We start from the raw sequence: 22,925 nt of genomic DNA on the forward strand, positions 1-22,925 counted from the left end.
GGATGGAAGCGGTTTGCCTCTCACGCCTCAAACGCTGGAGTCCTCGGTACTTTTTCTCGCCTGCACGTCACTTATCCCGTGCTGTAAACGAACCAGAAGTCTATCCTCGAGCCGATCGATTCGATTCAACTATAGCACGGAAGACTCCTCTGAAATCGTATCTTGTCGTATCTAATCTGGTTCCAGGTATAGTTTTTTTTTTTTTTTAAACAAGATTTTAGGGGGGGGGGAGGTGGTTAGATTTAATATCTTGTTAAAATTTGGTTGGCGTTTGAAGTGATCCACAAACTACGAAAATCCCTAGAGAAACCAGAGCTCTCACTTTCTGTTAAGTAGTCATTCGAGTAAGTCCTGAATAAGTCTCAATAAAGATTGACTCCCATATACTGGCTACATGCCTGATTATATGTGATATATTTTTTTATAAAATTTTACAGATATATATCTACAATAGAGGAGAGAGAGGAATATAGATTTAATGTTAGTATTATAAATTATGGTTGTTTGTTCGAGTTTGAATTGGAAGTTTGATGTATTATTGATTTTTACTTAGTATTAGATGGTTAGCTATGATTTGAGTCGAAGAGGCATGAAGATTGAAGAAGCTAAGAATAAACAAGTCATGTCTCCGAAATCAAACTGATAAAGCATGAGAAGAAAAAAAGAAAAAAACACTCAAGCCGAACCAATAGGGTCTAAGAGAGTATGTCGCTTAGGTTTAAAATTTCTGGATACGTTGTGTCTCTAGGATTTCAACAGTTTAAGGTGAGCACATCATGGTGCGAAAGATAAATTGCTTCCTGCATGCATCTACCTGAGCGCATGCCATTGTTAAACTAATAGTTAAAGAAGGTGCTGCGGCTGTGATAGATATTAAACAAACTTTGAAGTTGCATAGAGTTGAAACCTGCATCTACTAAAATTATGGAACCACTATGCTTGTTATTTATTGATGCGCATCCAGATCGGCCACAATTCATCGAAGGACTAACCAATCAGAGTTTGCCATGGCGCCAATACATGGTTGATCAGGCCCACTAACCTGGCAGGCTCGGCGCTGCGTGACCGAATTCGCATATCATGAGTTTTCCAAGATTGGCCACATCATAACCAGAAGGGGGTTCTAGTGATCACTGAGATCCTACCAATGTGATAGGTAGAATGTCATCCGTGTGCAAGACATTCGCATCTGTATCTATGTCGTATACCTAGGGTAGTCATTTCTGGTTGGCCTACGTGTCCTAATTCTTCGGTAGTAGGTAAGCTCCTCCATCCTGACAATCAACAAAAGAAAGGAACCCAAAAGGTAAGTGCTCAAGCCGCCTTAACAAACTACAAGAGCACCTTCTTCTGTTTTTGAATACCATCCCAACTTAGACATCAAAGAATATTCCATCGGATACGCTCCAATCGGAGAACTTCTTTATTTGTGTTATTTCAAGTCAGAGTGTAGCCACCCAACGAGGATCCCAGTAGCGGTCGTATGCCTCACATCCTCTCCAATCCTGACCGGAGCAAACGACAGCTTGAGCTCTCCAGCTTTGTCAGCATCTAGAATGGGCCGATTCTTGATGAACAATATTCTCAAGAACCATTCCCACAAACATGGATGGTGCTTTCGAAAAGCAATGATGGGAATAACATGCTTTAGGATCTGTCGCATTTCTTTAATTTCTTCTTCTCAATTTTCACTTTATCTATATCCTTGACCCTAAAATTTTATCTTATACCATTTCCAATTGGCACCTGAGTTATGAAGTGCCTTTTATGGTACCATGCTTCGGCCCCTCTCATTACTCTTGCCAAAATATATACTTAATATGTGAACAACAAAATTATTTGGTTGTTAGATATAGATTTGTGCAAAATAATTAAGCTAAAAACAAGTTTATTCTTTTCAATCCAGTTTTAAATGGGTTGGATATGAAATCCTGAGATTATTTGCTAGACTAGAAATAGATTCAATCCATTGCCAAACCTTTTTTTTTTTTTATACAAATTGCCAAACCCTTTGATGGAAGTATATGAGAGTGGATAAACAAGCGTGGAATATAGGGCCACCACATCAAGTTTTTGCTCAAAATCTTAGCACATGGCACTCATGTCAAAAGAAAGAGCTCAAGGCAGCATGAAAAGGCATCACTTATACGAGACGAGTGTTGTGGGCGAAGTAGATCCTTTTCGAGAGGGACGCTGCCTCGGTGGTCGACTGGATATGCGGAGAGGGGCGGATGGGAGACGAGTCTCCTCTTATTTGCTATATCCATCAATTGGCCAGAAAGTGTAGCGCCTTTCAGGCTGTGCATGTGTATCGAAAAGTGAACAGAACTACAGATTAGGTTACTACCTATGATGCCCAGCATTTCGGAGAGTTCCTTTGGACATATCAGGGGCTTTTTCTTCCATCCTTGGGCTATTGTCTCACTTCTGATTCGGTTGGCATAACCTATCCTAGAATTAGGTGATCAACCGTTGTACATAAAAAAAAAAAAAAGAAAAAAAGAGCTGTGGAGATGAATAGACGGCATAAATTTTTTCAGGTTCATGGACTTAGCTCGCCCATTTGCTTTTGCAACCCTCTCAACTATAGAGTCACTGCAACATATTCTATCCTAAACACAAGAAATTTAAATCTTGATCTAACGATCTACATCACATATACATAATTTCTGATAACTATATATGTACCAGTGCATCATAACCGCCTACATCGCATTCCTATGGATGGCAAGCTCGTGTTCATCTACTAGGCAACTATACTATTAATCATGTGAAACGCACATCTCCCATCAAATCCAAAAGCTAAATAACGAAAGATAGAACAAAGGTAACTACTAAGAAAAAAAAGTTGAGAAGATCAAGCTTATCCTATTCCTATTTTTGCTGGCCGAATATTGAATTATAGAAAATTAATTTATACTAATAATTATAATATTTTATACCTTTATTATTGTATTATACTATAAATATAATATATTACATTATATCGTAATACATTAATATGTTATGTTAAATAATTTAATATTATGTTATATTATCAAAAATTAATTTACTCTAATAATTATATTACTATTATGCTATATTATGATAATATTATTGTATATTACAATAATATTATACTATATTGTATATTTATGTATTAATATATGTTATGTTTTATTATATTCTGTTGTATAATACTATGCAATGTCCTTTATGGTAATTTTGTGATACAAAAGTACTTTCTTAGTTTGTTTATCAAACATATGTTAAAGTGACACAGCATTTTACAAATGTAGTTACCAAACAGCAAACAGTTTTTCGAACAACTCTACTTCAAACAGCTCTACTTCTAACAACTCTATTTCCAACAGCTCTACTGCCCACAGCTCCCTCAAACAGGGCCTATAACAAGTTCACTAATCCAGAATGAGAGCGCAAATAATAATTAAACATAGCCTAAATTACAACTTTTTTACCAGACCTACATTATTGGATCCTTTGACAAATATTTCAATTCAATTGTTAAATATTTGTATTTTTTATTTCTCATAAATATTATGTATACTCAAATAATTTAATTTAGCTGATTTATAGAATAATATGGTTTAAATTATTGCATCTCTTTGCAACAACGTTCAACACATTGGCTACATGCGACCAACCCAGAAAAAAGGATATGAATGACCAAGTGTGAGTACAACCAACAAAATCAGAAAAAAAGATAATACATGCGGTCTATCCAAGTGAAGCCTCTAGAATGGTGAGCGGCAAAAAATACCACTCAATCAGCCCTATTCGTCTTCTCTGTAAACATGTATGATCCAAAAAAGATCACACTCATATCAAAGCATGCGGATACCATTGAGCAGCGATCTAATTAGTAGATCACTGTAACTGAGGACTAGCTCATAGTCATCGTCCCTGCACGCGCGCGCAGTCTCTCTTTTCATTTACTTGCACGTGCATGGTGAAAGTCTATGCCGAATCTCTCATCACATCCATCATCAATTAGCCGAACGGACGGTCCAGATCTTCCCTCCGCCAAGCAGTAGACAGACTCTCAAATCACATCGCTGTATCTTCGTACGCTGGTGACCTCACGTGCACCTCAGCAAACAGCAGATATATATATATATATATATATATATATATTTCCACGTCACTTGCATGTGGTGTCCCTCCCAACACACGGCAGATCGAGCCATCAGCCAATAAGAAACAACCAAATCTCCGGGCTCCACCACCAAGCCCCAGCGCATGTCATTCTTCCGGAGGTACAGCAGAACGGTATCTTCGGAGCTTCTAACGTGCGCCAAAGAGCGCAGTGCGCACGCCGGCTCCTTTTAGCAATCCCAAAATAAATTTTCTTTACTTAATTTTCCGCCTCGGCCCCTTCCGTCAGTTGGCACAAATTCTTTGCCCCTTCGGTTCTCTCTGACCGGATTTCTGAGCCAGTTCCGCCCGCGGCTTCAGATCGAAACCCTAATTAGTGCAAAAACCCTAACCTTGTCCCACGCGATCGGGATACTACGGGGGAGGAGATGTGATTCGGTGAGGGATTGTCGCGCAATCCGCAGAGGTACCGTGGGTTTTCCCCCTTAATCCGTGCAAGAATTTTCTAGGGTTTCTTCCTCGGCCGGGGATTTCGCACATGAAGGACTCGTTTGATCGGACGAAGGTCGTGCTCCGGCACCTTCCGCCGTCGATCTCTCAGTCGGCGCTGATGGAGCAGATCGACGGGAGGTTTGCCGGCCGCTACGACTGGGCGTGCTTCCGCCCCGGGAAGGCCAGGTTAGGGTTTCGTTGCCTCTTTTTAATCTTTATCCGTTGTCTCGGTTGTTAGTTTGTATTTGATCTTTAGTCGGGCCGAATCCGCGGTGGTCCAAGCATTGAAACATAATTTGAAAAATCAAAATTAGGGTATTTTACTTGTCACTAGATTGTTAACTTGGGACTTGGCTTGTTGATGAATCGAGACTTTTTAAAGATCTTTTTTTGGGTGCCTATATTGGGGTTTGCGGGTGCAAACCGATGGTTGTTTCTGGACACTGTTTCCGGGGATGTATTTTGGGCTCTGAGCGTAAATTTTAGTTTGTAATTATGTAATTAGAGCCTGTCTGGATTTGGGTTTGCACCAAGAACTGAACTTGCTAGTTCGAAGTGTTTTTTTTATAAAAAAAGCTGGTGTCATGTAATTTTTTCCGAACACTAGACTTTGTTGCTTTGAGGTAGTTCGTAGTGGTTTTGGATTGTCTGTCAAGGCTGTGATGCCTGTCATCTGACTTTCAGACGCAGGTTAGCTGTGAGACTACATAGTTTAACAACGAAGGGTTTATGGGCCTCGATAATAGTAGGTTCCCTTAAAGGGAGAACATCACCTGCATGGCGGTATAATCATCTTATTTGTATATATACATCCAGAATTTCTTTTGTTTTTATTGGCAATAAAATGCCGTCCTCATCTCTCTCACATGTTGAAAATTTAGTTAGGAATATTTCAGAGATCCAGCTCCTGGATTTTTTTTCCCCTTTCCACGTGTGGTGGTTGTGATTGATTCAAGGATGCGTTCTTATTCATTGATAAAGTTTTGGATTAAGGTCTGTCTATGCTATTATTTACATGTATTGGTGATGCTACCAGAATTGTTTGAGTTCTTTCTCTGCTTTTGTTTTTCTTCATAATGTTATCCATTGAGAGGTTCAGTATGGGTCTGTTTTATGAAGTAGAGAGTCTATATAGAGGCCTCACTTGTAATTGTCTTTGCCCAAGGTTCTTCTGTTATCGATTGTCAAGTCTTCGTAATATAGATATACCAAGTTATTTTAGTGAGGACAATGAGTTAATGTGACAGCATGATGTCATTGTTCGGGGCACTTATTTTTAATCCTTATCATATTAGCTGAAAAATTCTGTTTACCCACTTCATAAAATACCATAAAACTCGAAGCTGTGCTTTCTTTCTAAATGTTTTCTTTAGTTGTTTTTTTTTTTGTGGAAACAAGCACTTCTCTACACTTGGACGTGTAAGTGCTCCTGCACCTGCTATTGGTTCTGGCATCTAAGATTCCAATATCACCCCCTTTTAATTGTTCACTTAATCTGAACCTTTATAAGAAAACTTTAATTTATGTGTGTGGTCTTTTTCAAGGATCAAAATGATTAATTAGGTTTTTAAGGATATTTTATGATTGGCTCTTAACCTGACATCAACCTTTTGTGAGTATTTTGCTCAAGAATATGTTTTGGTCTCTGTAAAGGGCATCCAGTCTGTTGATTGTAACAGTACAAGCTGTTATCTAGGGTTTAATGTGATAATTTCTTAACATTTTTTGCTTTTCTTTATCGATTGTCGAAGTTCATTTATGTGATCAGTTGGAGCATGTTAATGCAATGAACTGCACTGCGCACAATTACCAGGACTCACAGGATTTATTACTCCTTTTTTTTCTTAGTTAAGATGGTTTCTTTATTTTATGATCACTTCTTCTCTTCAAGAGTTCAATCAGAGGCAAATATCTTTGTTTATGTTTTAAAATTTAGCATCTTAACGGCATTAAAGATAATAAGCAAAGACAATCTCCTGCACAAGCAGAATTAAGTCTATGACTTTTTATATGCTTGTGATGTAACACAAACTATTGAGGCAACTGTAAGTTTATTCTTCATACTAATCGAATGCAGTTTGAATGTTTTCTGCAGTCACAAAAATCAGAGATATTCTCGAGCCTACCTTAATTTTAAGCGACTGGAAGATGTGGTCGAGTTTGCTGAGTTATTTGATGGACACATCTTTGTCAATGAGAAGGGTAAATAAATACAATTTTTTCTTATTTTATTTTAATGGAAGCTTGTAAATTATTGTTATGTTAAGTGGCTAATTGGTTTGTTCATATAGCAGCCTGGCTAATAGAATATTTGATCCACTTTTCTGGCTAAGAGATCAGTTGCAGATAATTACATTCTTATATGTAATGTTTTTGTAGCATGAGTGTGAGTAAATTTACCTCTATTTGATAAGCATATGTGCATACGTGTGTTTATGTGTGTATGTACTTACTAGTATGCATGTTTTATGCACATGCTTTTGTGTGCACGCACATGTGCCTGCATGTTTGATATGTTAATCAAGAGAAGAGTACAGTTGAGTCCTGAGGTCCTAAACAGCCATTTGCTTTTATAGCAGTATTCATATTCTTGGAAAATTCAGATATTTGACTGGCTATGGTTCCTGTGATCCCCGATGTGCCGCTACCTTTCATTTTTCCAGAGGATTAAAAAAAATAATTGATATAGATAGCAATTTCATCACTCTTGGCAGGTGCTCAATTTAAGGCGCTTGTAGAATATGCACCTTCACAACGTGTTCCAAAGCCATGGCCCAAGAAGGATGGCCGTGAAGGGACTATATCCAAGGGTATGCATTTTTCTTTTTGTCTACTTTGATTCTGCATGTACTTGTTTACCTCGACATGCTCTGGCTTATATATGTTATTTTTCTCTGTTTTAATCACAAACGCTTCTTTGATGAATAACTAGATCCCGAATATCTGGAGTTTCTTGAGCTTCTTTCGAAGCCTGAACATCTTCCAAGTGCTGAGATTCAGCTGGAAAGAAAAGAAGCAGAAAGAGCAGGTATGCTCTGATATTTAGATGTGAAAGGACACATTTAGGCTTATCCTGCTAGAATCACTGGATACCATAATCAAGAGTCTGTAATAAGTTAAGAAAACAAGAAGGCATTTGTGCTGACATTTTCACTTCCTGCTCTGTAGGTGCTCCAAAGGAGACACCCATAGTCACACCTTTGATGGATTTTGTTCGACAAAAAAGAGCTGCCAAGAGTGGTATTCAGGTATCTTGTTAATTGTGCAGACTTGCTGTATCTTTTCTTTTGTTGTCAAAGGCACAGTATTGTAGCAAGGTTTTTTCTGCCATAGCTCTCAATTATTGGCCCATATTTGTTGGTTTTTGGTTTTTTGGTAGCTTGCATTTTCATGACATATCCATGTGTTAAAACATGTTGGATGGCTTAGAATTTACCTTCCTACAAGTGAAAGGAAAATCTAGATCTCTGATTTTCTTTATATTGTTCAGGAGAGATCTTTTAGAAGTTCTCACTTGGATTGATGAGTTTCATGAACAGTTTAAAATTACATGATGATTTTCCGACTAAAATGTTTCATGGGCGGTATTCTTTGTTATAATCTTTTTGTTGTATTAAGGATTATTTCCGAAAAATGTTTTCATACAGATATATGATGTGTAAGGAGGATGTGGATGGCCCAGACTTGGGATCCATCTAGGAAAGGTGCAGCCTTTACAGTAGGAAAAGACTGTCATGGGAGGTGAGCTTGTGTCAGTATATTGGAAGGTGTAATGAAACTTCTAACTAGGAAAAAAACAAGTCCTTACATGTTTGTTCTGTATACAAGTCTGAGCTCTAAGTCTAGCTGGTAGGCTGTTTTTGTAAATTTGGGAACTATGGAGGATGAAATTTGAGAAAATCTTCTATAGGTATCACCTTGTAGGAGAGCAGAAGTGTGGATTTTTTTTAAAGTGGGTTATTAAATTTAATATTTATACTGTGATCACTCTAGCATCTATCTTAAATTCGAACACTGGATTTTGGATTGAAAGTCTCTTTAACTTTATCCATGATGGCATTTTTCTTTTTCATAAACATGAAAACTACATTTAAGGTTGGGAACATTAGGACTTGATTATTAATAAGACTTAACTAATAGTGGTCAAAATAGACAGTTTATTAGGAGGAACATCAATTTGCTTCTGGACTTGAAATTTCTTAAAATGAATGTATATTAAGTGTTCTGGATGCCAATTTTGGTAAGCTAGTGAGTAAAATAAGGAAAGCGAAAATATATAAAGTTATAATGGTTTTTATGTTGGTATGTAACTTCTGTTAAAGAAGTTATAACGGAGATACTATAAGAAATGAAAAATACATGAAGTGTGGATGATGTTGGAACCACTTGAATTAATGATCTTAAAATGCAACAATGATGTGGAAGAGACCCTTTGATAAATGGAAGGTTTATTGCTGTATCAAGATAGGTTACTAACCAAGTTACCGGCCAAAAAGAAAAGCAAGAAATGTAAAAAAAAAACAGCTAAGTCAGCACCAAGAAAGATATTAAGGATTGTCAGAGCAAGAGAACAACTCATTAGTAAACTTTACAATTTGAAGAATATTGAGAAGCACAACTATTTGCAGTGCTTACTCAGAGAATGCAGGTGAGATGAGTAAAAAGTTTAAAGAGGATACCATCTGGAATTAGTCTGAGAAGAAGCTATGTGGTGAATATAGTCACCCTTTAAGTGGATGATAGGGCTATGAGGTTTTTCTGGAGTCAGCTAGTGCTCGGCATTCTAACCGTTCATAAGAATTGTGCAGCGAACAATTGAAAACTATCTCATGTTAATCTTGGAGATTGACTGTCTTAAATGAAAACTCAGACTTAAAGTGGATGAAAGGAGATGCTAAATATAAATTTACGACTGTGCTGGCAAATGCTAGGTACTCTGAAAATTGGATGGTGCATCAAATGTTTGAAGTAGAAGATTAGAGGTCAAAGATGGAACTGCAGATAATCAAGGACCGTTTTGCCCAACAGTAAGTTTTGCAACCAATATGACTTTGCATAGATGTATATTGAATTGGAAGAATTTCTTAGGACATAGCTTGGAAGATAGTGGAGGAGAGACAGATAGTTCATCTACTGAGTTGGTCTTCCCTTTTTGTTCTTTCATGGCTGGTAGGAGGTGAATGATGTGTTCGAAGTAGGAAGCGAATACTGTGACCGATGCTTTTCCATAATTCAAACATAACATGGTTATTGAGGATTTCATAGCCTCCTTGTCTTCAAATATTAGGAGATGAATGCGGAGGAGGGGAATCATTTTCACTATATCTTCTTGTTAAATTCTTTAAGCTTCAATATGAGCATTGGCGGACTGGTCATAATTTTTTTTTAGAGATTATGTTGGCTGGGTAATTTCTCTCCAACAAATTGACCCCCTGACAGCACCTAGATAAAGTGCTGCTGAGGGCTGGACTATGGGATTGACCTTTTAAAGCAATTAGGTGTAGTTGAGCTTGCACTTGTTTTCAGTCTACCCTTATGGCTTGGTGAGGCTTAGAGCCAATTTTTGCTAGTGCTGCTATTCTACTTGCCGACCTATGTAAAGTTGAGAATATAACTATCATATACTTTTTATTGGCTTAGGAGTTGACTGTGAGAAAACAAAGAGACATTGCTAGGATTTGATGGTGGAAATGTTTGAAACGTGTGCTTTGTTTGGATTAAAAATCATTTTGCAGACTATGTAGTATGGGCCGTGACAACAAATTGTCATGTCTGTCCGGTAGCCAAGAGATGCTTTAATTATTTAGGCTACAATTATACCAAAGTAGCTGAATTGTTAGATTGAAGTTTTGAAGTGAAAAAGTTATACAGTTTGTAACTTGGGGAAAAAGAAGGCAGCTTACAGACGAGAAGTTTAGATGTCCTTAGTCATTGGCAAGTTGGGGTTATATTGAAGAGGAACCTTGTATATACTTGGGAGGGAAAGAAAATTTTTAGGAGATGGGTGATTTGGGTTCTAGAATGATTTGTTACTTGTTTGTTGTGTTTGATGACATCTGCTACATATGATCCGAAAAATATGGTCCGATATTGGCATTGTTCATGCTTTCACTCAGGAAACACTTTTTTCGCCCAACAAAAGTATAAACTTTTGAGCTGATAAGCTAGAACTAGCAAAAGCACTTCCATCATGCGAGATGCTCTTCGTTTGTTTGTGTACATACTAGGCTCTGGTTAACTAGATATGATACCAGATCCTGTCAGGTGAAGTCTGAAGACAGGTTTCCAAAAGTGAAGATCCGGACTGCTAAATTGCCTACAAATAAAAAATCATGCATTTTGGAGACCCCTTGGCTATGCATCAAGTGGTCAAATTGGACAGTTTACATAACACGATGCAAGGCCCATTAGCGACCACTTGATGTGGAGGCAGGGGGTCCCCAAGATGCATGATTTTTGGTGGGTAGGCAAGTTGGAGGTAGTAGATGACATTCGCTAGCTCAGATCTTTGTTTTCAATCCATCTTTCGATTTCACTTGATCTGGTTTCAGATATGGTCGACCAGAGCCTCATCTACTTCTGTCTGTCTATCTATCTGTCTGCCAGTCTGTCCATATAGAATAAATAGTAATCCCCTTCATGTATATGTTTTCAACTTGAAATGATCATACACTAAATACTATGCATTGCATGCAGTGGTTGTCAAACATGATTATATCTATAATTAACAAGATATCTTCGTGCTATTTTGATTGGCTATATTTATCCTTCAATGTTGGCTCCGCTGGATATTTTCATTTTGTGCTTGCTATATTGTGTGGTTGGTGGATTCAGGGGAGTGTTTGTGTGCTGCCACTATTTTCATGAACATAGTGAGGTGGTAAGTTTTTTTTGTTTTGTTTTTTTTGTGGGTGTAAGTAATTTTGATTGGTTATGTCTTCATCTATCCAGTCTGAGTTCTCATCATTTTGTTTTTTTATTTTTTGAGCTTTTACGAGCCTACAACACCTTTTCTCAGTGTTGAATTCTAGAAACCTTTTAAGCAGAACTGGAAAAGATAAACTGATGTTTTTGATCACTTCTCCAATATGATCTGTCATGCTGCTTATGTATTCATTGCACTTTTTTAACATATTTAAAGGTCTATCTATGGTTTCTATTCTACCATAGAATGGTAAATTCATATATTCTTAGTGTTGCTTTAACTGTCGCTCTGGCTGAAGGAGTTATGAGACTTCCAGACATATATCTCCCCTCCCTAAAATCAATTACAGAAGTATGTGTTTGCTGTAAATTAAAAATAGGATGATAGTAATGAAGTTGGAATTTCGACTTCTGTTGATCTGGAAAGATTCCAATCAATCTAAATCTTTAGATGCAAATTCTGAGGACTGAAACTACAATGAAATTTTAGTTAAATTGTGAATGTACAGAATATGATGCATATTAGATAAATTGATATCAGCAGATCTGTAACTGTTATAAGATTTAGTCTTTTTCCCTCTTTAAAACAAAAGGAGTGTGTTGCCTGTCTGTTAAGGTGTGTTGATGGAATATGCAACAGATTATCTGATAAAAAGTTTGAGAATAACCGGAAAGGATTTTATTATTATCTGCGGAATTCTTTGATTACTTAACATATTTATTATTATGTTTCCAGCCTGTTTGGCAGCACTTTTATTTTTTATTTTTAAAAATAAAATTACAGAAATCGAGACAAAATATTTGGTACTACTGTTTTATTATCTATTTTAAAAAGTCAATTTGATTATTTCTAAAAAAAAATGAAAGTAAGAAATCCTTGCTTTCAATATTTTCAAAAATAAGAAATTCATGTTTTTACCACCACCATCAACAATGCCTTCACCACAACCGCCATCACCGCTACTGCCGCCACTGTTATCATTGCATTGCCACCTTTGCTGTCACCATCGTTGTTATCGCTGCCTTCACCTCACCATTGTTGTTCTCATTGCGAACTCCACCACATTGCTAGTGCCTCCACCGTCGCTACAATTACCATCACTATTACTATCATTATCGCCTCCACCACATCGCCGCCATAGCCATTGCTTCTGTCATGATGTTGGTAACCTCACCACCATCATGGTTGCTGCCACCACCACCACCGCCACTATCACTTTGCCTCCACTACACTACCGCTGCCATCATCTTGATCGTAGTCACCTCCACTATACCACCATCACACTGGCCATTACTGGCCACCATGGCAATCACCATCGATGTATTTATTTTGAAACACAATTGACTATACCAAACATGTTTATATATTTTTTAAAATCAGAAAAGAAATGAACATTTTTTCTCTTTTTTTTTTTAAAAAAAGAAAAAATGAAAGTGATGGAAATGGCACCTTTATACATTTATTTCTGTTATTCATGTTGCCTCACGTAAGTGTTATTTTTGATATTCTGTTTGCTAGCTATAATTTCTGAATGGCTCTTGAGACTTTCAGGATGATTCAGCCCATTCAATACTTTATGATGGATTCTCCCCTAATTGGTACATACAATTGTACAAAAATGTCCAAACAAAAAGTAGATATTTGGCATGCATACCATTTGAATTTCTAAACTTTAACCACTTTTGATTTAAAGAAAATTTGAATTTATATGGACATTATTTTTGTCACTTTTATTTCATTTATCCAGGCAGGACAATTTCTGTAAGAATACAGCTGTAGAGCTCATTTTTTTTAGGTCCTCCAGTTTTCTTATGTTTCAGTCCTTTCTTGTGTCTAATAATTTATATTTTATGAAACTTTTCTTGGTTTCATTTTAAGCCATGCTGTTCTCCATGATTAGTCCACAGTAGTGACTTTAATGCATATAATAATTTTTGTTAAGTAGTTTTGCTGTCTTTCTTTTCTTGTTTATCCTTTTTTAAAAAAAAATAAAATTTGAGTGCGCACTGTGTTTATATCTCTAGATTATTGGCCATATTCTAACTATCATATTCTGCAGAGATTGCCTGGTAATGGAAAACTTAGCAAAAGAGCTGGGGGAGTTTCTAAACGAGGTTCTGACAAGCGAAGATTGTCCACTTCAATGGTATGCTATTTATTAGTTTAGGTTTTCCTTTTTGGATATTTTCTTTTCTGTGTGTGTATGCATGCTTGAGTTTGTGTGAGTTCACATGCATGTGACTGTTTAGAGGGGTGTGTGTGTGCATTGGGTGGGGGGTGGGTGGGATGGCGTGGTGTTGGCATGTTATCGTGTTTATGCGTGGGTGAGTGGATGGGGGTGGGTGTGGATGTTGTTGGGGTGGGTTGGGGGGGGGAGGTATTGGTGTGTGTTGGTGGTTGGGGTTCATTTGTCGGGGGCAGGTATAGGAAAGGGTGGGTGGGGGTGTTTAGCAGTTATTAAATTAAATCCATGGCATCCTGATCTATTTCTGCGAATTCCCAGTATCTATAGCGAGTTAATACAAATAATATTAGTGCCACTGCTTGAGCTGTAAATTTCATGATTTAAGATATTTAAGCATTAGTCTCTCTGTTCCTTTTCTTTGAGGGGCCTTGTTGTTTCATCCTGAACCATTGGTTCCTGACTTCCCTGTGTGCTATGTCATAACAGGTAGTAATCCTCATAGCATGTTGACATCACCTGCTTTTCTATCTGCAGTATGTACTGAGGGATAATACCAAGAATGGGGGTGCCAAAGACAAACCAACATACATTTTAGTGTCAAGGAGAGAAGACCAGCAACTTCCAGATAAACCTATTTCTGTAGCTTCTTCAAGTGGTACAGAAGCATTAGAAGATGAATTTGGTATGCTTTATTTAAATTTCATTACTTGAAGATATCCTGTTACATTTCAGTATGATATTTCAAATGCTATATAATAGGGTAAGCATCAATGTGCATCAGTCCCACTTCAAAAGAGGCAGAGGCTGTGCTCGAAAGAAGAAAAGAAGGCCGAGGGATGCAGTCTTGCGAACTTAGCAGCGAGAGCAGACCACCAAACTGAGGGGACATGCTTTGGTGAACCTTGCAGAGAGAGAACCATCAAATTGGAAGAGGGAGAGGGTGATAGGGAACACCTTGCCCTCGTTTGTGCCACTTGGGAGAGATTGATGGTCCTTAAGAGCCCACCTTGCGAGGGGATTGGGAGTGGGGAAGGGCCTTGCTGCCATGAGCAAGGGTAACCTTGCGGAGGAAGAGCGGTGGAGGACTTGTTTCCTTCACAAATTGGAGACGTAGCTGGTGTTTCCATGGGACGAGGGAGCCCCGGGTGTGATGGACCAAGGGCTTCATGTCCCGTCCCAGTCGCAAGTCCCGTTTTCTCATAGGAATGGGGTGGGATGGCTGGGACACATTTCATCCTGCTGATTCTTGAACCCTTGGTCACCACATCTACTAAATCATGTGGCCCATTTAATAGACCTTTATAAACTCTTCTTGAGATACGATGTGGAGGTTAAAAGGCTTTCTAGTAGTGGTCCTGGGATGCAACACATCAACTAAAAGATAGCATTGCGTGGAAAGAAAATTGCAGGCGTAATGCTGTTGTCACTTATTAAATCCACTTCAGAATTAATAAGAGATGTGAGCCTAAGAAGCAGGGCTGTTTTTTTGATGAAAGAAGCAGGGTCATTAATGGGTTAAAATACAAATGAGTTGTTTATGTTGATATTGGTATCCACTTCCGGTGGATACAAACACAAGTATGAATATGGATATAAATCAATGATAAAACTTGTGTTTGTGTCTAAATAGATTTGGAGACAACAATGAATCCGAGTGGTTATTATCTGATCCATTTTCGCCTCTGCCTGTCTAGGTATTTGTCGTAGTTCATATTTTTCTACTACTCCTGTAATCTGTTGACAGTCACATTTAAATTCACATATTCCAATCCTTGTTTCCTTTTTTGGTTCAAAAGAAATTAACCACAATGGGTAACTTCTCACTATGAAGCTGAGTAGTCTAGCTGCCGTCTTTCTGGGAGCTATCTTCCATATCTTGGTTCTGTGATTATAGATGTCCACAAAACCTGTAACGGCAAAAACTTGTTTCTTTGAGGGATTAGATAGATCAATTGTCATGAAATTACATACTCACGGACAAAAAGAAAGTTGATGGAACATGAGAAAGTTGACTTCATGTTTTTGTGCATGGTGCACCTTTGTTGTTGTTTTGGTCTTTTCTTGCTATGTTTAATTTTCAAAATGTTTTTATGTATCCTTACTCTGTTTGTGGGTGTATGTGTATTTCACTGCTCTATCGGTTGTTATGGTCCTATGATGTGGTTATCTGAATACAATGACCCTATGTGAAATATATTTCTGGGGTTCTATCCAAGGAACATGCTCTCATCAACGACTTATCAATTCTGTTTTGTGCATTATGTAGATCACTAGATCTAGTGTGCTTGTATTTTATGTATTAGCATGTTCTGATTTGCAGCTGTTTGCTTTGTTTTCTAGTGTCTGGCTCAAGTGGATCAACCTCTTTTCCTGTTGAAGCTGGGAAGAGCAAAATTATGCTTTTGAAAGGGAAGGGGAGAGAAGGTTCTCATGTAAGCAACTGATTGCATTGTATGAAAACTGTCTTGTTTCTCTCTTTAAATCTTTTGTCGCCACTTCCTTGATTTTACCTCTTTGAACAGGCATCTGGTGGCTTAGTGCAGCAGCAGAATTTAACATCACTAAGAAGCTCACCTACCTCGACTTCTAAACAGAGCCGGAGACTCGAGTCTAGTGGGAGAATAATTAGAGGCATACTTTCTAAGGAAGCACGTCAGACTCAGTCATATACTGTTTCTTCCCAGCCTGAGCAGCAGATGCAGACAGCCAACGTGGAGAAGGACAAGCGCCCCCCTCGCCCCCCCAGTGCACGCTCAATTTCGAGAGATCATGTTTCTAGTAGTTCTCCACTTCCATCTGTCTCTGACGGTGATGATAAAAGATATATAGACGATAAGGTTGCTGCAGGCTACAAGCATGGTTCTGTATCCATTAGTGACAAGCATGATAGGCGTACTAGGAATAAAGATAGACCTGATCGTGGTGTCTGGGCCCCTCTTCGTCGCTCGGACAGATCTCAATCAAATGATGGAACTCATTCTTCATCTCCTGAACCTGCGTTAATTTTGGCGGATTCTTTAGAAGATGTCTCTATTTCTCAACAAGCAGCTGGTATCAGACTAGCAGATGATGGAGTAGTGGTTCAGAATGCTCATGTAGGACGTGGCAGCAGTTCACTGGCTGATCATGGCATGCAACTGGGTCAAGGGGAGAGAAAATCTGATTCACTTAGTGCAAGCAGAACTGAAGAAATGAAAAGTCATGGAGGTGGACGAGTCAGTCTTTTTGTAGTAGAAAATGGTAAGGCCCTGTCACTTCATTGTAAAATATTTCTGATGGCCCCCCTCTTCTGCACTTTGTTGGTCAGGATGTTTGATGATTGCTTGATAAATATCTAGGTTCACATAGGCATGCTGGTCGCCGAGGACCTGTGCGTGGTTCAAAGGATGCGGAGAGCTCTTCGAGTATATCTGAGGGGAAACATTCCAAGAGGGGTTCTTCTGGCTTTGGTTCCCATGAGGTCAGCCAGGATTATGATATTGTAAGTTGTAGACATAGATTATTTTTTATCATTGATATGTAATTGATATACTGCTCCATGTGCAGAGACAAGTATGGGTTCAGAAGTCGGGTTCAGCTTCATAAATTTTCTATTGAATTGTAAGTACTTTTCATTCTTAATTTCTCCATTACTGATTTTTAAATTATTTTCCAAACATAAACTCTATAGTCTGAAAGATACTTGTGTGGGGAAGGGTAGTAACTATGAGCTGATGCTCTCATCATTCCAAAACAAAGTTGCATGCTATTCCTATATTATATAGATGGGCATGCTCCGATGTATAATTTGTTTCTGATATCCTCTTATGCAAACTGCAACCACCACTTACCTAGCTGATTGATCCACTATTATGTGAACTTGATGTACTTGTGAAGCTGCCAGAATTTATTTGTCCACCTAGTTTACAATTCTGTCATTGAAGTGTTTCTTTTTTATCAGCAGCCAAAAATTTCTTGGAGGTTGTTTTGGGTGGATTGTATAAAACATTGAGGTTGTATGCGCTTTTTTCATTTCATTTTATTGTTTGTTACGAACCTTTTGGTTCCCAAGCTAGTTCTTCTGTGGTTGTTTTGTGCAGTGCTATTTTATTTAGTCAAATGACTGAAGTTGTCTCTCTCTACATAACTACAGATATACACTGGTGCAACTTGTATCAAACTGTGGAAGCATTTTGGTTTCGCTACTGAGTCTTCTCCATCCATTTTGGATCACGCAAGGTACCATAACCTGTTTGGTACGTGCTGTTGGAGTGTGCCATTGCCAAATTGTTCCCATTACAAATTGCAGATCCAGTCACGTCAAGAGCAGCATGATTGTTTATTGCTAGTGAATTATGCTCTACTTGGAGGGAAATCTGGGTTAATTAGGTGGAATTTTAAAGTTATCCCCGTAGATAGTAGTTATATGACAGTGCCTGTGATTATCTGTTTGAAGTTGGAGTACCTCATTCTATCCGCAAGCAATGAAGGAATCTTCGTGGGCTAGATATTTTGGCACGGGTCGTGAAACAAGTCTAGCCTCAGAGTCGTCAAACAGAATTCTTCTCAAGCATCTTTGGCCGAGGAACCAGGAGGCTGTGTTGCGTGAAGGTGCTTGGCGGAGATGTAAATATATTTGGAGAAGGGTTGAATGCAGCTTTTACCACTGTCTGCTTTGGGTGTGAAAACAATATATGAAATCATATAGCCGTGGAATTTGGTCAAGCAAATAAAAGTTGGTTTTGTAATAGTTGGAAATTCAGTGTCATCCACTGAAGCATTGGGCAAACCAGCTGGCTGGAGAGGAGAGCTGGGAATGTAGCTAAAGGAATGGATTGGGTTATCGGCCAAGTCCTCTATTGTGTGAATGCTTTGAATATTGTTTGTTATATATATGACCCAGATGCAGGTGTTCTCTTGTGCCTTTTTCCTGTCTGTGATTCCTACCATAATAGATGTGTTTGCTTGAGTATTCATTGCTGCTGGTCGTGCTGTGTGCGCAAGTGTGGAATGGAATAAAAGTTCTATCGCAGATATTATATAATAGATCATATGGTTACCTCATTGTCTTTTCAAATCTTGAAGCATAGTTATAGTTAATAGAGAAGAGAGGGAGTTTAACTAGTTTTCGAGAGGGATTTCTCGTCATTTGACTGCAGTCCCCCTTTTCTCCTAAGTCCTCCCATAGGCAGCGGCACCATTTGAGGCAAAATAGGATGTGTGTGACAGTCTGTATGGGCGTGTTTCATATTGGCTGTGCATTGGGGGGAGATTGTTCGAGCAATATTTTGTTGGCTAGTTTTTTTAGGTGAGATTATAGATAGTATTAAGCTTTATCTTATCCTGTGGAGACCTTAGGCATATGGGATCAAGGAATTCAGCAGTGGACCTCGTGATCAATTTTCTTCATTACTTGTGCTTAACGACTTGTAAAGATAATGTAATATACAATATCCGCCTATAGCAATGGTTGCACCCATTTCTAGTTATCATTTCTCTTCCAATGTTTATTTATCTCGGCCGTTCAATTATGGCGAGCTTTGGATTTACCTTAAAATTGCGGCTTCTCCAAGAGGTTCGGGCAGAAAAAGTGGTTTAGACTTCTAAAAAAAAAAAAAATTAACCGATCTTATATAATAAATTAGAAAGTTCTGGTTGCTGAGTAGATCTTGCGCATCTCAGGTTTGTTTCGCCGTCCCAAGGCAATATCTCTGCGCGTTGTGCGAGATTTTACCGTATGCCTTACTTCGTCTCGATCTTCTTTCATCTATTTTTGTTTCAGGGAGGATACTTCCTACTCGGACTTTGCTCTTGGTCTTGCCTGGGTTCGGGTTGTTCCTTCATCCGAATTATTCCGACTTGGTCAGTCTCTCGTTTACTCGCAAAACGAAGAGCAACAGCACGCTTGGAACTGAAAGGCCCGTGGCCGGTGGGCTAAATTTATTTCTCGTCCAAAACACTTGTATGCGGTTGGTGAGGTTTAGATCCTTCCTATAAGGGGTTGCAGGCGAGAGACCCAAAGAACTACTGGATGAGAAGCATTCACTTGGCTTGCAGACAAAGGGTTCTTGCTATTGTTAGCATAATTTTAAAGATATACAACAACTTGCATCGCTCATAATATTTTTCTTTATTAACGTGACCCTCTATCAATCTATATTATTTGTTTTATTAGCATGATTTTATTACAGTGATTTTAGGAAATCACGTAATAAACTGTATCACCCATAATATTTTTTTTTTGTTAGTACGATCCTATATCAACCTATATTATTTTTTTATATGGAGTCTGTATATGAATATATAAACTCCGATCCTGATTTGATCTGAGATGTACCGAATGTGAAAGAGAGGAGGAAGACAACGTCTTAAAAGACCTTTGCATTTGGATAAGAGCGACTTCAGCGTATCAGACAAGGACCAATTAGGTTTGGATGCACATGATTTTTGAGAACCAGATGCATGTGTTTATAAGTGCGACTGTGTTTAGTAACACTCAAATAACATCAAGAGGAAACATATGGTATGGAGCTTTGCATAATTACTTGCAAGACTATCACATGAAGTACAATGTGCGATAATTTTTTTTTCGTGTTCAGAAGATGGAGCTGCTGGCCATTCTTGGGGCGCCTCTCAAAGCACCAAGAGGATCTCACTACAGCATGGACCGAGCTGAATTTAGAGTTAACAGCAAGAAGATGAATGCAACGAATGTTTGCTGGCGTATTCAGCATAAGTATTTTCAATGTATGGAGAATAGTTGCTTCTTCATCACATGTTGCATGGGTATTCTTTTTTACTTTCATTTTAGTAGGTTAAGAAAAAAAAATATAGAACAAATAAGTTGGCCTTTAATTCAATAACTGGAACAATTTCATACGAACTTCAAATGGAAAAACAAGGTATACAAAAGTCTTCACCACATTTGTTTTTTTGTTTGAAAAAACAACCTACTAATTAACATGAAATTACCGTACCTTCAGTTTTAACTCATGTTTACCTTCTTTTGCCTCTGCATTCATGCGTCCATGAAAGCTTTTTCTTACATGCACTTAAACCAAAGTGTCAGATCTAGTGAGAGCTCGTCTTCTTTCATCTCTTCCCGTGTTTCCAAACGGTAATTCAACTGTAGGTGGTGGTTGTCAAAAGACATTAATTCAAGATTTGTCGTATTGCTACCAGATCCCCGAGTAGAACTCTGTCAACAATAACTAGTTATATCTTTTGTAAAACAAAAAATAAAACTAATATGAAGTAAATTAAAAAAATTATGTAGTAAAAATATTTGGCTGTTTTCTAATATGTAATAGGTTGTATAGAATAGACTACATTTCTTTAGAAAGGAAAGATATCTTTTCGTTTCAAACCCAGACCTAGAAATGGAAGGTCTAAATTATAATTCACATACTTATTGTAATCTATATTGCTGAAAATATTTATCAAAAGGTAATAGGCGAAGGGAGAAACTACCAAAAATATTTAAAAATACTTATATATTTTAGTTGTTTTTAACCTATCCATCGTGTGGATATAAAAATAAAAGTTTACATTAACTATGGTGCAAAAATACAAGATAACATATTTAAATTGAGAATTTATCATGTGAATCATAATTTATATATGATAAAACATATATATATATATGCTAAAATCAACAAATTTTAGTACTTATAGCGAGATATAGTCCGAAATATTATTTTACCCATTCATTTTTGCACCAACATGATATATAAAGTAGAGACTACTAAAATAAATAATCATGATACAAATCTTTAATTTGATCGGGTTTTATTATTGATTTTGTTCTCAGAAAGTATTAAGATATCCAAATTAAGTCCACCTCCCTCTTTGTATATGCATGTATATATATTTGCATAGACTTTTATGGGTGAGAGCCGGCTCCTTATCCATAATATATTATATGTATATATTCACCCTGTCACAGATTAGCATGCAAACTTAGTGTAATTGAAGTAAATAACCGTTCTCCGTTCGTCTCCCTTAGAATATTCAACCGGTTTTGAAACTCGAAAAAAAATCAAAAAAAAAAGAAAAAGAGGAGGAGGAGGAGAAAGAAGCAGTGGAATCGCATGCATGGACGCATTTACCTTGCGATGAATGGCGTTCTCGTCGTCGAGCTGTGAACGATGAATGGTGCCATCCTCCTCGACGTGCCACCCGGCCTCCTTGCAGAGCGCCTTGAGGACGTCGTTCTGGTCGGCATGGCTCGGCAGCTCATAGTTCCCGTGCTTCTTCAGGCCACCATATATTCTCGCCGCAACCTGCCGCCGCCGCCTCTCTCTTCGTCGGTTGTTCTCCCTTTCCCACTCCGACGGCCTCCTCCATGATGTCGCCACTGATCCACCCCGCCCCTGCCTCCGGACCAACCATGGCCCTCTCGTCGTCTTTATGCAACCTCTCCTCAGACTCCTCTTCAACATTGGTGCCACCACCCTCTCCTCCTCCATGGTCTCTCTCCCTCTCTCTTTCTCTCTCTCGGTCGAACGCACGCTCTTAGTCTCACGGTGTGAAGGATGACTGCGGCCAGGACTTCCCTCTCTCTCTCTCTCTCTCTCTCTCTCTCTCTCTCTCTCTCCCCCAAGCACAAAAAAAGCATGGAGCGTAGGACTTCTATGCATAAGCAAGAGCCCAGAGCAGGAATAGTTAGAATATGAGGGTACAAGAGGAGCATGAGATTTGAATTGCTTGTCATGTTCATGATATTGGTGTGTTTTATGTACAAGTCGAGCTTCTTGACTTTGAGGATCGGATTTAGTAGAATACAACAACAAAATTTTATGATTACGAGAAAGATACTAAAGACCGAATATAATATATTGGTGTATATATTAAATTTGAATATGACAATCGGACCATATGATTTTTGGAGATTGTTTCGAGCTCATGTACATGCGATATATATATAGCAGCTGTGATATCCAATATTATACATAATGTGGTGGGCGAGATTGTGCATAATTCTAACAATTATAATAAAAAGATTGTAGAGAGAGAGTGCGAGCCCCCGAGGAGAATGTACCTATGAGCTGGGAAGTAGTGCTATAGTAACTCAAAAAAATTTGCTTTGGCACTTGCCACCAATCACCTGGCTTTTTCTAATTTCATGAAGAGTGTTACGGCAATGCACCACCACCGCACAGTTGAGTGACTTTTTCAAATTATTTAAGATTTTTCCAATAAATTCAGTACTGCTAAGTTGGATATTTTGCAAAAATAATTATTGAATTT

General features: G+C 38.1%; 1 protein-coding gene across 2 annotated transcripts; it reads left to right on the forward strand.

Annotated features, from left to right (window-relative positions):
• Positions 1–4,314: 4,314 nt before the first annotated feature.
• Positions 4,315–18,600, forward strand: LOC103704804 (regulator of nonsense transcripts UPF3-like). 2 transcript variants are annotated; one of them, XM_088720342.2, is made up of 12 exons: positions 4,315–4,773; positions 6,683–6,789; positions 7,302–7,397; positions 7,520–7,615; positions 7,756–7,835; positions 13,572–13,658; positions 14,232–14,379; positions 16,038–16,129; positions 16,220–16,937; positions 17,036–17,178; positions 17,244–17,297; positions 17,830–18,600. In XM_088720342.2, the coding sequence occupies exons 1-11, from the start codon at positions 4,634–4,636 to the stop codon at positions 17,280–17,282; spliced, it is 1,746 nt and encodes a 581-aa protein (XP_088576468.2). In that variant the 5' UTR covers positions 4,315–4,633; the 3' UTR covers positions 17,283–17,297; positions 17,830–18,600. The 2 variants fall into 2 exon arrangements, with proteins under 2 accessions (XP_088576468.2, XP_008786472.4); XM_008788250.6 differs by having other exon boundaries at positions 17,036–17,157.
• The last annotated feature ends 4,325 nt before the right edge of the window (positions 18,601–22,925 follow it).

Source organism: Phoenix dactylifera, chromosome 4 (assembly GCF_051530095.1).
Source record: "Phoenix dactylifera cultivar Ajwa chromosome 4, Ajwa_hap1_PhDact_Kaust_v1.1, whole genome shotgun sequence".
Lineage (NCBI taxonomy): Eukaryota > Viridiplantae > Streptophyta > Magnoliopsida > Arecales > Arecaceae > Phoenix > Phoenix dactylifera.

What these genes read in the sequence shown, in the direction of transcription:
- LOC103704804 (XM_088720342.2), top strand. Translation starts at nt 4,634, where the DNA reads ATGAAGGACTCGTTTGATCGGACGAAGGTCGTGCTCCGGCACCTTCCG. An exon ending in AAAAGAAGCAGAAAGAGCAG is followed by an intron (nt 7,616 to 7,755) that starts GTATGCTCTGAT and finishes CCTGCTCTGTAG; the next exon opens with GTGCTCCAAAGGAGACACCC. An exon ending in GAAGATTGTCCACTTCAATG is followed by an intron (nt 13,659 to 14,231) that starts GTATGCTATTTA and finishes TTCTATCTGCAG; the next exon opens with TATGTACTGAGGGATAATAC.